General features: G+C 36.3%; 3 protein-coding genes across 4 annotated transcripts; 1 reads left to right on the top strand and 2 right to left on the bottom strand.

Annotated features, from left to right (window-relative positions):
- Positions 1 to 2,365: 2,365 nt before the first annotated feature.
- Positions 2,366 to 4,950, top strand: LOC114733811 (ras-related protein RABC2a). 2 transcript variants are annotated; one of them, XM_028921310.1, is made up of 7 exons: positions 2,366 to 2,384; positions 2,539 to 2,696; positions 3,270 to 3,338; positions 3,567 to 3,632; positions 3,945 to 4,066; positions 4,174 to 4,302; positions 4,576 to 4,950. In XM_028921310.1, exons 1-7 carry the CDS (start codon positions 2,377 to 2,379, stop codon positions 4,681 to 4,683), a joined length of 660 nt encoding a protein of 219 aa, XP_028777143.1. In that variant the 5' UTR covers positions 2,366 to 2,376; the 3' UTR covers positions 4,684 to 4,950. The 2 variants fall into 2 exon arrangements, with proteins under 2 accessions (XP_028777143.1, XP_028777144.1); XM_028921311.1 differs by lacking the exon at positions 2,366 to 2,384 and adding an exon at positions 2,406 to 2,423 and having other exon boundaries at positions 4,576 to 4,855.
- Positions 4,951 to 5,041: 91 nt separating this feature from the next.
- Positions 5,042 to 7,509, bottom strand: LOC114733812 (ras-related protein RABE1c). Its single transcript, XM_028921312.1, has 8 exons — positions 7,308 to 7,509; positions 6,571 to 6,643; positions 6,361 to 6,461; positions 6,160 to 6,225; positions 5,950 to 6,047; positions 5,815 to 5,877; positions 5,573 to 5,665; positions 5,042 to 5,483 (listed from the first exon to the last, which is right to left on the bottom strand). The coding sequence occupies exons 1-8, from the start codon at positions 7,372 to 7,374 to the stop codon at positions 5,391 to 5,393; spliced, it is 654 nt and encodes a 217-aa protein (XP_028777145.1). The 5' UTR covers positions 7,375 to 7,509; the 3' UTR covers positions 5,042 to 5,390.
- Positions 7,510 to 9,575: 2,066 nt separating this feature from the next.
- On the bottom strand, positions 9,576 to 13,363 carry LOC114733813 (poly [ADP-ribose] polymerase tankyrase). Its single transcript, XM_028921313.1, has 6 exons — positions 13,134 to 13,363; positions 10,906 to 10,997; positions 10,742 to 10,820; positions 10,547 to 10,647; positions 10,065 to 10,160; positions 9,576 to 9,947 (listed from the first exon to the last, which is right to left on the bottom strand). Exons 1-6 carry the CDS (start codon positions 13,315 to 13,317, stop codon positions 9,864 to 9,866), a joined length of 636 nt encoding a protein of 211 aa, XP_028777146.1. The 5' UTR covers positions 13,318 to 13,363; the 3' UTR covers positions 9,576 to 9,863.
- Between the last annotated feature and the right edge of the window lie 1,876 nt (positions 13,364 to 15,239).

Below are 15,239 nucleotides of genomic sequence, written 5' to 3'. Positions count from 1 at the left end.
CTTTATCAAACAGTTAAGTCATTTTGGTTCATACTGGTTAAGAGAGAGGCAACAAATGGAGGTGAAGTGGGAGGGGAAGGCATATGTTATGAAACTTGGAGGGTGGGAAACAGAGGAATGTGTTGTGAGTAGGGGTGGAAACAGGCCAGGTCAGGCCAGGCCTCACCCTTAACAGGCCTGTAAAAGGCATTTTAATCAGCCTGGCCTGTGGCCTGTTAAGAGGCCTATTTTTTTAACAAATTTTAAACACACATAAATCAATTCAAAATTACAATAATTCAACCTAATTGATCTAAAATACAAACAAAAAATATGAAATTATCAAATTAATACAATTTGTAAAACATTTCCCCTTATGCCCAAAAAAAAATCTAATATGAAAAATTATTAGAAAACATAATTTCACTCTGATATAAAAATATCACTTCATCCCATCTCTAGTATAAAAATTAGTTGATAACTAGATCTAGTTTAAAATATGAAACATCCTTAATCCTTTTTATATTTTAAATTTATCATTTATTCAAACTAATTTACTAACAAAATGATATTTGATCCTTTTGTTACACATGGTTGTTTTAAAAAAATATTACAATTATTCTAATTTATTTATTTATTTAAATTAATTAAGTAACTATTATAATAAGAATTAGATTGAGCACACATATATACGGTCTAAAACATAATAGGTCAATTCTATATATATATTCTATATAAAATTAATATGAAAAGCACGGATCAAATAAATGAATGATGCTTTTTTTTAATGCACTTATGTTTTCTTTCTCTGTTCAAATATGTGTCATTATACATACATCAATTATTTTTATTATAGAGAATAGAAATAAAATGAAGCATGCAATAGGCTCTAGATAACACGTTTATGTGGATGGAGTTTTCTTAATTAACCAATCAGAATAGCAGATTCCCTCCTATCAATTTACAATTTTAACCTCAAAAAAAAGATAACAGGCTCTGGTCGCCTGACAGGCCTAATAGGCTTACTATCAGGCCTGAGCCTGGTCTGATAAAATAAACAGGCCTTGTTACAGGCTTAAGGGGGTGTTTGGATATAACCAAACCATGGTTTGGAGAATAGCTTCTGGAGAATAGATTCTGGAAAGAATAGATTTTTTGAAGAATAGATTTTGTGAAAAAGTGATTCTGAGAAGTGAGAGTGTTTGGATAATTGTTACCAGAAACACTTTTTACATATACAAATTACTAAAAAAGGCATAAGTTAATATGATAATTACAGAAAAATATATTTTATGATATATTTTAATTTGAAGGAATAAAATTGTTAATAATATATTTTTTATTAACATAATTAATAATACATAAGATATATAATAAGATAATATAATAAATAATTAATATGTATATATATTTATAAGATATAAGATTAAATATATTTATAAAAAAATATGTTTATAAAAAAAATAACAAGATACATATCTTATAGGCTCTCACACTCTCCCTTTTTTTTTCAAAAGCAAAAAAATTTTGCTTTTCCCCAAAACCATGGTTTTAGTTTTTTTAAGGGTATTTGGGTGATTTTTTCCCAAACCATGGTTTGGGTTGGAACCCAAACACCCCTTAAGTCTGGTCTGATATCTAAATAGGTCAGGTCAGGCCACAGGCCTCTAACAAACCGCCTGTTTTATTTCCACTCCTAGTTGCGAGGGGAGCGGACAAGGACTTGCGGCTCAATGTTGAAGCTTTACATTGCCGTTTTGTGTTGGGTGGCCACCCAGTTGGACCCATTTTGGCTTGCTATTTCTAATTGACAGCGCCACTTCACCATCCCTTTGTCTTTCCCACTCTGTTCGTGAAATTAAGGCCACTGTTGGTCAGGCACACGAAGCCTTGTACATTGATCCCTTCTGACCAGTCCCTTTCATATGTATCAGTGTTCCCCCATTTACCAGGCCATTTCTTTTTCATCTTCGTGCAGTCATGTTTACATAACCATACAGATGCATTAACCCAACCCCATTAAAAAAAAAAAAAAAAACACCAGCCAAGCTCAATACATGAATGTCATGGCTGTGGCGGGTCTGCAACTATTGATTTATTTTCGAATATGTTTCCCCTTTTTTTCAAGTGATCCCCATCCAGGAGATATTCTAGCCAGAGAGGATAGCTTGGGGAGAAAACGACGTTAAAGAATCCAAAAGACAAGAACCTGGGATTCAGGAGAAAGGCATCCAAAACAAAAGAGGTGGGAAAATAATAACGAAAGAAGCGTCACGAGATAAAGAAAAGAATAAACACGTTGGTGTGTCAACTGATAGTTCCTCAACTCGGGCCAACATAGCCGTTTTCTTTAACTTCTCTCTCTCTCTGCATCGCCACATTCATAAATGAACTAAGATGCCAAGGTGATACCTCATCCTCGTTGCATTACATTGCAATTTAGAGTAACTTTTCTCTCTTCCCCTCTCGCTGACTCTCTCTAATTATACGTTCCTTTCGCCGTACTTTTTAGAGAGAGATAGACACGTTACCTTAAAAAAAGTTTTCATCATCACGCAGAGACAGAGAAAGAGAGAGAATGAGTTCGTCCTCAGGTCAGAGCAGTGGCCACGATCTCTCTTTCAAGATCTTGTTGATCGGCGATTCCGGCGTGGGAAAAAGTAGTCTCCTCGTCAGCTTCATTTCCGGCTCCGTTGAAGATCTTTCGCCCACCATTGGTATTTACTTCATTTCATTCAGCTCAATTTTATCCTTGTGTTTGGTTCCCGGCAAATTCTTTTTACCTAAACAAGAGGAAGCGTATTATTACTTTTCATTCGTGTTCCATCCGACATAATGCGATGCTAGCACTGGATTTCTCACAGATTATTCTTGTCAAGTTATATGATATCTGATGGTTGCTGATCTATGATTTGCAAACTACTATTGAACTGGCATATTTTCAAATCGGTTTCACTTGCAGAGTTGCTGACCATTTATATGAGTTTAGGAAGCCGCTCTTTGCAATTCACTATTTCATCCGTCGAATTTCACTGATTTCTACATTTTATTTTTGCTGCAATAACTCAGAATGGCTCTTGATATTGAATTTGCTTTAATATTCTGGCCATCTGACGTTTTTTGTCTCTATAAATTAACTATTCTTCCAGTACTTTATCACTCCGTATCCCACGGAATTCGCATATAATGACGCTTTCGCTCTGATTTTGCTTTTTGTCATCAGAATGACTTCTTGTCTGATCTCGTGTTAAAACTGTTATGATGTTTGCCTCGTTCTTCATCGCGTGTAGGTGTTGATTTCAAGATCAAGGTGTTCACAGTAGGTGGGAAGAGATTGAAACTGACAATTTGGGACACTGGTATAGTCAATTCCTCTGCTTCAGATTCACAAATTTATACCTTCTAGCTCTGCATTGGAATTTCTGGCTCCAAGCGAATTGGATGCAAACGGATAGACTGGAGTGTGTCCCTTTCTTCAGTTCATAACATAGCCTGGGTCTTCTGATAAATCACTTTCTCTTTAGCATATATAACTCCATTAGCTGTATGCTGTATCGACTCACAAAATAAGATTTCATCTGTTACAGCTGGGCAGGAAAAGTTCAGAACTCTAACAAGTTCCTATTATAGAGGAGCGCAAGGAATTATTCTCGGTATGCTTGTTCTTTTGCATTAAAGGCTTCTCTATAATTTCTTTACGGAAAATTTGCTTGTCGCAACTACTGTTGAACTCTGTCTTGACTCTTACGCACTATAAAGGATTATAAATTTATAATATTCGCTTTTTTTAAAAAAAATTTATGCTGTTTTCTGCTTTTGACATTGAGGTCAGATGTGCGTTATCTTTCTAACAGTTACATTCTCAGATTTATCGCCATTGCCTTTCATGTCCTGTTTAAGATTTATTTACGTACTTGGAATTTCTTAGTCAGTGCTTTTTAACGAGTGTTCCAATTTTCACTCAGTTTACGATGTCACAAGGAGAGATACCTTCACAAACTTATCTGAAGTATGGTCTAAAGAAGTGGAACTCTATTCCACTAACCAGGATTGCATGAAAATGCTAGTTGGAAATAAAGTTGATAGAGTAAGTTTGCATTTATGAGACTAAACGGTGTACATACTTATGAAAAGTCTGAAAGGATTCTGATGTGTTCTGTTTCTTACTTTCTTTTATGGGTTCTCTCTGTTTAGGATTCTGAAAGGGCTGTTAGCAAGGAAGAGGGCTTAGCTCTTGCCAAAGAGTTGGGGAGTTTGTTTCTCGAATGCAGTGCTAAAACTCGAGAAAAGGTGGATCAATGCTTTGAAGAACTTGCTCTAAAGGTACAGTTTTAGATGCCCTTGTGCCTTTTGCCTTTTTTTTTTTGGGGGGGGGGGTGTTTTACCTCATATAACTGATGTTTGAACGTGCTAAGCTTGTTGATAGTTATAAGATAATAGACATGATATTTGAAACAGAAATAAACGGATGCATATGTGCATGGTTTTTAATAATTAGCCATTTGTCCTGAGAATTGACATAATTCTTTAAATTTTTTATACTGCATATCATTTTTTGCCCTGTTCAAAAACGTCGAGTTTGGAAAATTTTCGTAGATTATGGAAGTTCCTAGTCTTTTGGAAGAAGGATCAACCGTAAAAAGGAATGTATTAAAGCAGAAACAGGAACCCCAAGCACAGCAACATGGTAGTTGTTGCTCCTAAAATGCAGCATTGTGGACTTTGAGTCTTGACAAGCGCATCTTGGACATATAATGTATATGTAAGCTTCTTCTCTAGTTTCTTACTGTTGCCGTTGTCTTTCAGTTGCTTTATTCTTGTACCGCCGAAATGTGGAAACTGCCACTCAAATTACACCTGTTTAGCCTGGTGTAAATTTGTTTGCTCTTTCGTTCTTTGTTTTCTTGCCTGTATTTTGTCGAGATCAATAAAGCCAGTGCAAATACGATTGATCTCTCAGTTTCAATGTCACCTTCAAGTTCACAGTTTCTGTTGCATGCAACTTTGTTCAAGAAACAGAACGTTTGGCTGCATAACGAGCTGTGGTCCAAACACCGACAGGAAAAATTAAATTACGAGGCACTTGCACAATTTCTGCCTTCACAAAGTCATGCGAAATTACAAACCTTACAATGTAATAGAAATCCTACTACGCATCTCGAAACTTAATCAGATGGTCCCCACAGCATCAAATATGAGCACGTCAAATCAGTCCGCTGGACGGGGGAAAAAAATACTGTGATCAATTCTAAACTACAGTTCAGTCACACCAAATCTTGAAGCGTTGAAAATTTTCCTCCTTGTATTTTAGGAGGGAATCACAACGTTATAAACTATGAACTTGCTTAGCATCCCATAGCTCACTGCTGGGGATATAAGGTATTCGAGAAAGTGCTGATACATCGGAGAAATCATGTGCCGCAACATGCTGATTTCTGTAACAAAGCTGTAGAAGCAGATGAGCCTTTGACCGCCTCAACTTTGCTGATTTTGATGGATTGAGGCTACATAATAAAATGACGAGTCAAAAGTAATTTTGGGAAAAACAATCCATAACTTTCCTGGGAAGATTAAGGAAACCAATAAAATGCACCTCCGCTCTTGAATCACCCTCTGAAAGTCTCTGCTTTATGTCTCTTGCTATAGAAAAAAAGACCTGCTCCACGTTCAAGTTGGTCTTGGCACTCTGCTTACGAATGTTTTATTAATAACAAGTACTGAGAAAGCAATGCCCAATAGCCAGAACTAGTGCTTAATCAAAATCTATGCAAATTAAATGTTAGCAAGACGCAAATTGTACAAATGGTGAGTTAAATTAGTACACATTCTACTCACGGTCTCAAAAAATCTGATGCCGTATTCATCAGCCAATGCCTTGCCCCTGGATGTTGGGACTACCTACAAAGGACATTATAACGTAAGTTATGATATAATAACAGAGCCCACGTCTAAACATGCTCCAATCAGTACCCTTTTGCTCTCATCCATGTCAGCTTTGTTTCCGACCAAAATTTTGTTAACATTATCAGATGCATGCTGCTCGATGTTCACGATCCAGTTCCTGATGTCTACACATATCATAATTAAAAAAAAAATCATCATTATTTAATCCTTTTCAGTAATTCGAGCCAACTAAACTTCAAGTGAAAGGAAATCAGGTGGAGCTAGTTAGGTTAATACTGTTAAAGGATGTTTCATCTGTTACATCGTAGACCAGCAATATTCCCATGGCGCCCCTGTAATAAGCTATAAGAAGCAATGAACAATATCAGCTAATTGATCATGCTTATAGAAACAAATTGAAATAATTTAACCCGAATTTTCATCCTTTTTTGTGGAGCAACGATAGAAAGCTTCAATAATGTCATTTAAAAGAAGTACCAGTGGTTATTGTTCGGAAACGTTCTTGACCAGCAGTGTCCCATATTTGCATTTTAATGCGTTTCCCATCAAGCTCAACTGTCCTAATCTTAAAGTCAATCCTGAAACAGGCACTGATAACTCAGGAGACCATGAAGCATATATGCATGTTTTGTGATTTTCCGAAATCCCCTGAAAGAAATTCCTTCTGGGAAAGTTTTGCATACGTACCCGATAGTAGTGATGAAACTAGTAGTGAAAGAATCATCGGTAAAACGTAACAATAAGCAGCTTTTTCCTACTCCTGCAATTCAAATGGCCTCAAACATCACTCACTGCTGAAGGAAACGAGGAAACTTGCATAGCTTTAGCTCAAAGCACAAAGATAAAACTGCATAAATGGTGGAAATAGCAAATCTCGCGCAACAATAAATAATTATTATATATACAGGGCTCTCTCTCGTCGTCGTACTTAATTGAAATATAATTACTGTATTAAGAAAAAAGCCGTTGATTAAGCATGCTCTGGTGCTCTTATTCAAATCATTGGATTTGGACAAGGAGCGAAGAAAACAGCGAAGTTCATGTGGATGGTCCTGTTGAGTCAAAGGACCACAAATAACAGACAAAACATTTACAGATAACATTTGGCAAATTCTGCGGTGGTTCCATCTTGCTGGATTTTTAATCTAAACTTTTCCGATAAGTCAATTAGGCAAAGAATACCGAAAAACAGACACGAGCTCCATTTGATTCTTGTATGAAACAGAGACCAAAACCCAAACAATTTATCTTAAATTTTTCACCACCACAACGAACCAAATCATTACACAAAATTATAACAATCAGCAGCTAACCCACAAGTTAACAAACGATTACGAGCTAAAACTTTTTAAACTAGAGTGCATAGCTTAACCCAAAAATCGAAAAGAAGGATAAAACAAAAAAAAAAAAAAAGAATAACTTGCCGCTATCACCGATGAGAAGGAGCTTGATAAGGCAGTCGTAATCGTTGCGTGATCTTGCTACTGCCATTATCAAAGTCGTTTTACCGTGAGGCTGAACTCTCACACAACTCGAAAGTCACAACTCTAGAGGGAGGGAGAGGAGGGAGAGAGCAAATGAGAGCTTAATACTAAGCTTACGTTATATCACAGCGACCAAAATCTGATGCAAAACAAAAACGAAAGAAAAGGAAGACAGAGCGTGACAGACTGTGGTGGCCAAACCTGGGATAAGGCAGAAAAGGTCCCAATGGCCTTGTCCTTGTCCTCATTTCTACGATGCTTTCTATTGGTGCCTTCATGACAGCTGTTCGCTTTTTTATTGTTTAATTTACATTCTTTGTGCTTCCCAAACATTTCCTTGTCTTCTTTCAAGGTATTATTGAGAGATCACTAATTAACTGTTTCCAACTTCAGAAGTGAATATGAGGATTTATAATCAGTTATAACAAACAACTCTGGGTCAATATACCTTGAAATAAAGAAGTCGCTATTATATAGTAATTGACCTATGAATAAAATAATCAACATTTTATAAAGATATCATAATAGTGACAGGCATATTGCTCTCCAGTGAGGATTTGTTTTGAATCTGGGAGAAGAAACAGCCCATGATCTCATGCGGTAACAGCAACATCTTTTCCTAAGATATATATCTCGGCGTTTTTCGTCCCAACATTTGAACGTAATACCTAAAAAAAGACAAATGACCTCAAAAATAGCTGTCCTTTGAATGTTCATGTCTGTATCGATGATACAGACCATTGAATTCTTGGGCCCAAACAAAGCCAACTTTTGCCCGTCTCTGAGATCAAAAGGGTATCAATGTGGATGATTCGGGAAATATCCTGATGGTCCAAACAGAGCAATCGATAACTGGAGTTGGTTTCTATATTGCCATCAACAGCGCCTCTTTGGCCTGCAAAGGAAAGAAAAGTTGATAAACAAAGGAAGGTGGCCTGAGGAAGAACATGGAAGAGAACAGAGAGCATAATGGGAGACCGAGACTAAAAAGGTGAAGAGATTTTTTTTTTTTTTTTTGAAGAGGGGGTGGGGACACTGACGAATGAGGCTGGCAACGGGACAGTGACAGGGTGGCTTTCATTGTCCGACGTTGTCCCTACTGTACTTGTGTCAAAATGCATTCACATTTGTCGGGTTTATTCTGTCCCCAAGGGAATAGGGACACCAGTTCACACGCAGACACCCCGCTTTGGGTTTCGCACAAAGAAACTGACTTTACCCACAGGCCGCGTTTGCTCCTACTCCTACAAGCTCAGGTCACGACGGCAGTCTCTGGTTTTCTTTAAAGGGCTGCACAATATATGAGATTCAGAGCCTAATGCCAGACGTTAGTCATAATCGCAACAGTGTATACCACGGTCTCGCACAAAGTACTTTCGTAATTTCTTACGCTCCAGTGCATAACTGCGTACTGTTCTTCTTTTAAACTTATATTTTAACCAATATATAATATTGATTTCTTTGCTAAATAAAAATTTTCATTCACGTATCATTTACGTCCTATAACAAATTATAAATTTAACTTGTCTCGACTTTCTTTTCAAATACTGGAGGTGACGTTTATGTTTATTATGAAAATTTTCTTGAAGCTGCATTTTTGTCTATAGATTAATTAAATTTCAGAGAACTTTCATAACTGTTCTCATTATATTATTCTTAAAAAATTTACCCGATTTGCTGAATCTACAATATCAATCTCATCAAATTTGCATTTTTCTTCAGCCTACGGACAAGCATCTCGATTCTTCCATTCCCCGATTCACAGGACACGGCTCTCGAGACAAGAGATTGGTTCACTCTATTTCATTTGTCTAGCAGAAGAGGAAGTGATGGAAAACCCCAGGATACTTCATACCTGTGATCGCGATGCGTGTTCCACAGTTCGGGTAATAGCGGTGACGGGAGATCTAGTGCTAAATGAAGTCGGTGGATTCAAAGGCCGGACCAATCAGGAACTATACTGCATGGCCTGATCAGGAACCATACAAGATGTCCAACTACGATAACTTGCTTCCAGATTTATATAAAGCACCCGCCCCAAAATCTGGTTTGAAAATAAATTGCGGGTGAAATTTTGTCCCTTTCCGAGTCTCAATGATTAAGCCGTTCAATGCATCGATAAAAGAATCCAAGTCCCAAAATGAGATTAAGGGAGAAAAACTCAGTCCGTCCTAAATTTTTTCACGATTTTTCAACGGCGTCAGCGAAGGGAGTGAGCGGCTGAATTATTGAGATGGAACAAAAAGTTCACATATTCTTATGATTGAATAAGCTAACCTGAAATATTAAGCTCACGCATCTAAGTTTTCCTAATCTGGCCTAAATACGATCATCGTCTGAAATCAGCATAAAGGTAAAAACTAAAAAGGAACTGACGTGTTCTCTGTAGTATCACTTTTGAATTTCCAGCACTATCCAAGCAATAGCTTAACGGATCGACATCAAAACTAGAATATCTGTTTACATGAATCTCAACGCGTCACACCAATCACACTGCTAGTGAGATGGTATGGAACTAGCAGCCGCGGCTTCCAGCAATCTCCTTGCGTCTGTGCCGTGGTCAGGCAATTCTGCTGGGGTCTGCCAAGCGAAAATTAATCCAGTTTTTTTTTTTTTTTTTTGGGGGCCAACAACAATAATATTCAGAATATGATGCAGGGTAGAAAAGGAAATTTCTTGTACTCTCCTAACCTTTACCTTTCCATATAAGTTGGTCTTTGTGGGAGATGCACCATGAGACAGCAATAACCTAATGACATCAACATGCTCGCCTCTAGCAGCGTGATGGAGAGGCTGCAGAAACAATTACAAGATAATGATGAAGAGCAAATCAGAAACCGATGCAATATTATATCGCAGGTGAAGTGAGGACTGAGACCCATCTATTTTATCCAAACCGCCGAAAGCGAGGAATTTCACCCTCGCCCTCCATTCTATGGTGAGAAGCACCCAATAATAATAACAACAACAATCATAATAATACACTTTTAAAATTGGGTGCCCTACAATCATCTAACATCTCATTTTGACTACCATCATATCTTTTCTATCTCTTAGTACATAAAATATTTGCAATCTTTATAAATGTAGAGGATCAAGACTACACAATTTTATAGTTGATTCAACTATACTGCTGATAGTTAGAAGCTTAAATGCGAGCTTTTGGAAAAAATACTCACCGTATCACCCTCTGAATCAACTGATTCAAGCATCCTCCTTATATGCTCTGCATTGCCATTATCACCTCTGTTAAGTAGCAGTTGGACTATCTCAGCATACCCTGAAATGGTCGTTAAAAGAGTTTTATAAAAATAATAATAATAACATTCCAGTGAAGTGAGTCAGATTAACACTTGAAGACAATTGCATATTACCTCCTGCACAAGCATCATGTAATGGAATAGCACCATCTTCATCCTTACATTCCATGTTCGCTCCTCTTTCCAGAAGTAGCTGCATTTAATTGAAACATTTATCAGTTATCCATTAAAGTTTTTGCAATGACATATCGAAAAAGGAATAAGCAAGGTTGACAAACCTGAACACACGATAAATGGCCATATAAGCAGGTCAGATGTAGAGCGGTATCCCCATCTTCTACAGGTTCATCAATACTTCCAGTCAAGTTATCTGCAATTATGCAGAATGAGTGTAAGCACCAGCATAAATATGATCCAACATTCTACTGGATTTATAGATGTCATAGAAATAAAAAAAATAACTCTGCAATTTCTATTGGCTGCAGCGACCAATTAACCTATAAGCTCAACTCTTTCTTCAGTCGAGGCAGAATGAGATATCTAATTCTGATTTCAATCACTAAAGAAAAAATAGGATACCCCTGCTAAATCAAATCTCCGTATTTCACATCTACTTTCAATGGAATTTGTTCTTTCTGTGAATGAGCATCTTGATGATAGGTAGAAAGAGATGAGAAGTGGAAAGAGTAAGAAATAAAAGAGCTACACCAAGAATTCAGAACTTTCATTAACAATCGTAACCTATTCTCCTTCATCTGTAAGACAAGAATAGTTCATTAACCATAACTAACTCCTTTAACAATAAGTCTTTCATTTATAAGTATTAACAGACTTAACTATTCCTATCTACTCTGATTCCTATCAATATTCCCTCCCCTTGAAAGCCTAGTCCTCAAGGACAACCATCATTACTACAAAAAGGATACATCCTTTGAAAACCATAACATTAGACCTAAGTAGCATCCAATACAGTTGCGCCTCCCACTGTCATTCTATTTTATAGTTGCTTGTTCTTCCATTTCTGTATCTTCTCTTATCTCCATCAAACACAATAGCATCTTATATTGAACACGTTCATGTCCTAAAGGAAACTTCTCATGACAGAAATAAAACAGGTTTGCCCTGTGTTCTCCAATATCAACAGCTTGTTTTTCCTGGCTGCCGAAAGTGTCGCCACTCCTCAATAGTAACTTTGCTGCACTCTTCCTTCCTCCATTTCTATTTGTTGACTCACGACTGAATTCTTGTAATTTGCCGTTCTCATGGTGTCCAATAATGTTCTTAGCTTAAATTATCTCACATCTTGAACTGTCCTCCTACAATCTAGCTATAAAACAAATGATCAATTAATATTTATACAACTTTATTTTGAATGAAAGATCATAAAAAACCTATTTAATGCTCTATAGCACTTCCATTCTGCCTTAATTGCCTCAATTCTTACATTAAGCCTTCATAGATAGGCCTGACAAATCTTCTCAGAGCTGTTGCATGCCTCTCACGAAATCCTATGCACTCTATGGTAAACATTCAACCATCTACCATAGTCGACATGTTCTGTTCTGACGATAATCTCAATTTATCATCCATGTCATGCAGCCGTCAGGTAGACTTAGGAATGGACGGCTTCAGCCTTGGGTCAGTGGGTCAATAGATACCACCGATTGGTCGAGAGAGAATTTGAATAGAAAGAATAGAAGAGCAGAGAGAGACTTTAGAATTAAGAACTTCATTTCCAATAATAGATGTTCTCCATCATCTGATATACAACTATATAAAGGATCATCAGTTAAGAACACTAAGTCCTTTAACAATAAGTATATTATAGACAACTCTTAACAGACTCAACTATTTCGCTCCACTCAACTCTGATGCCTAAAGGCTTACACTCCAACACCTTCAAATTATAACATATGAAAAGGCATAACCATACTAAGCTAATAATCAAACCCCCCCCCCCCTACTTTTCCTCGTTGCCAATATTGTGTCGACCAACATGGAAGATAACGAACCGCCCACACCAAATATATCCGCCCAAGAAACTTATGCTCATGCAGTTTAAACCCATTAAATACTATTCGAGAAAATTTTATGTCGCTAGGCACTCAGCAGTATATAGGGGCACGCATTTCGGTCATGAAGAAATATATTCGCCTGAACAATCAGAATCGCTAAATAGCTATCATATTGCATCAGCCGCCAGCATATTTCAAACATCAATAAGTTAAACGAACCACACGTAAAAAAAAAGTTCAAAAAAAAAGAATGATAAAAGCATAAAACGGAGTCCAGAGGAATTCGCAGACTGAAAAAAGCAGCCAAAAGAAGCACAATCGAAATAGCTATAACTCAGTTATTGGAGAGCGGAACGTGAGGATTAGTTTGCACCTTGAACAAGCAACAGAAATTAGAAGAGGTTGAAACATCACTTTAAAAAATTGAAGGAAAAATACAGGTGAGAGGGGGTCAGAGTTCAGCAGAGGAGATTAAGGCAAGAAGTGGGAACCTAGAGCAAGGCGGAGGTTATCGAGGTCACCAAACTGAGAGGCGACAGCTAGGTCGCGGAGATGAGGAGGCGTATCAATTTCATCAAGCTCCAATAGGCCATTTTCTTCAAAGAGGGCATTGTCATCTTCGAAGTTGTCGTCGTCGTCGTCGTTTAGGCCATTGCGCCTACCCGGAACCGCCATTCTGCCCGGCCACTCTTTACCTGCCTACGGGGGATCCTCGGGGCCGGCGCTCCTATTTGAACATCCCCACCAAGCACAAGTGGAATTACGCTTTCAGAATGAAACGGTGTTAACAATATGTCGTTTTACCGTTTAGGCTGACGGCCACAGCCCCGGGGAAAGTCCCTTTCACTTCATGTTCATGAGCCATGCCAATATCACATTAGGGGGCTACAGTTGTTTTTCCGGCGTAATAATTAAATTCAATCTAATAATCAGGTACATTCAGCTCCAGAAAAATCTAATAATCAGGTACTGTACCAAAAAATTTTAAAAAAAATATTCTTTTGGTGAAATATCTAGAATATTTATTATATTTTTCAAGTCATCGCTTGACAATAATTATAATAATTATTTTTATAACTTCTTTATTTAAAGGTCCAATAATATTTTTATTCACAAAATTACATCTATTTCACTGTCCATACCACATGTAAGATAAGATAACGCATAATTAATATTTTAAAGGACAAATTATCGAGTTAATGTTCTAAAGTAATGGGTGAAATTATAATTTTCAAACGTAATTATATCATATTGCATGTAATATTTATAAATTTTTGTTTAGGGTGATTATTAAATTTATAATTTATACTATATACAGATATTCTAAACTAATTTAGTCGGTCAAAACTCAAAATAGATATTTAATTGGGTAGGCGCAAAATTTCATCAAAGCAATTAAGTCTGTATTTGACGAATCTATATATATGATTAAAGAATCGGGATCGATGCACAATGTAAAATTTATAATAAAGTACTCTTCCGGTCCTTAATATAAGACCCATTTAACTAATTTGATTATATTAAAGAAATTAGGTAAGTTAGTTAATTATAAGAAAAGTGACATTTTTTCTAAAACACCATAATTATCTTTCTTAATACCCTTTCTTCCTCTTTTACTTGATTATGACTGAGGGAGTATCTATAGGGGTAATTTAGAGAAAACTGATAAATATGAGAAATGGGTCTTATATTTAGGATCAAAACCAACTTAAGAATTGGGTCCTATATTAAGAACTGGAGGAGTACTACCTCCTATCTTTAATATAAAAGCTTGTTTGACTTTTAATCTGGTTCTAAATATAAAACCCTAATTCATTCTGTCTTTTATATTTATCCATTTTTTTTCAAGATAGTCCTCATATTAGTTGCATATATTAAATATTTTATCAAATGATACTTGATTAATAATGATATTTTAGAAATTATAAATAATACCTATTTATTACAAACAACTAACTTAACTTATTTTCTTAATCCATTTAAATTAATCAACTAGTTCTTGTATCAAAAAGAGCAGAGCTAATATGTTCTTCACAAGTTATAAAAAGTATCATTCGCTGACAGACGTTATATATACGAAAAGACATGTACTTAATTAAATTATAATACAAGTCATGACGGATTATCCTCAAGAAAAGCATGGCGTTTTTTCCCAATCTGTAGCCTCAACTATTTACTAAAAATTACTGTAAAATCTGGTTCATCTCCATAGAATGAAAATGGGTATAAGTACTTGGCGTGTATTTAAATTTATACATGCTGATATCTAAAATTTTCATCATGAATATTTGCTGTCCATAATAGTATGCCTCAAACATTATAAAAAGAGATGAATCATCCTGTACCTTTTCTTGAGGAAGTCCCTTAACAGCAGTTGGCGACATGGGTTTTTCTTTTTCAAAGAGAGATGACAAAAATTGAGGAGGGTACATAGTATTACTCCTCTGATCCTAAATATAAAACCTCTTTCGTATTTAGGACTCCTTTACACTACAAAAAGAATCTTATATTTAGAACCAGAAGAGTATTATTTATGTAGTTCCTTCATTTTTACTGATTTTCATTTATCAGATTAATTTATAAATAATTGCATCTCT

This window comes from Neltuma alba, unplaced genomic scaffold (assembly GCF_004799145.2).
Source record: "Neltuma alba isolate B1F8T4 unplaced genomic scaffold, ASM479914v2 tig00013032_pilon, whole genome shotgun sequence".
Lineage (NCBI taxonomy): Eukaryota > Viridiplantae > Streptophyta > Magnoliopsida > Fabales > Fabaceae > Neltuma > Neltuma alba.
The sequence above is the reverse complement of the archived record's forward strand: the minus strand, read 5'-3'. Positions and strand labels throughout refer to the sequence as shown.

What these genes read in the sequence shown, in the direction of transcription:
- LOC114733811 (XM_028921310.1), top strand. An exon ending in AGATCTTTCGCCCACCATTG is followed by an intron (nt 2,697 to 3,269) that starts GTATTTACTTCA and finishes CATCGCGTGTAG; the next exon opens with GTGTTGATTTCAAGATCAAG. An exon ending in ACTGACAATTTGGGACACTG is followed by an intron (nt 3,339 to 3,566) that starts GTATAGTCAATT and finishes CATCTGTTACAG; the next exon opens with CTGGGCAGGAAAAGTTCAGA.
- LOC114733812 (XM_028921312.1), bottom strand. Translation starts at nt 7,374, where the DNA reads ATGGCAGTAGCAAGATCACGCAACGATTACGACTGCCTTATCAAGCTC. An exon ending in TTTCCGAACAATAACCACTG is followed by an intron (nt 6,226 to 6,360) that starts GTACTTCTTTTA and finishes TGCTTCTTATAG; the next exon opens with CTTATTACAGGGGCGCCATG. An exon ending in ACATGGATGAGAGCAAAAGG is followed by an intron (nt 5,878 to 5,949) that starts GTACTGATTGGA and finishes TGTCCTTTGTAG; the next exon opens with GTAGTCCCAACATCCAGGGG.
- LOC114733813 (XM_028921313.1), bottom strand. Translation starts at nt 13,317, where the DNA reads ATGGCGGTTCCGGGTAGGCGCAATGGCCTAAACGACGACGACGACGAC. An exon ending in GCCATTTATCGTGTGTTCAG is followed by an intron (nt 10,821 to 10,905) that starts GTTTGTCAACCT and finishes AATTAAATGCAG; the next exon opens with CTACTTCTGGAAAGAGGAGC. An exon ending in ACATGATGCTTGTGCAGGAG is followed by an intron (nt 10,648 to 10,741) that starts GTAATATGCAAT and finishes CGACCATTTCAG; the next exon opens with GGTATGCTGAGATAGTCCAA.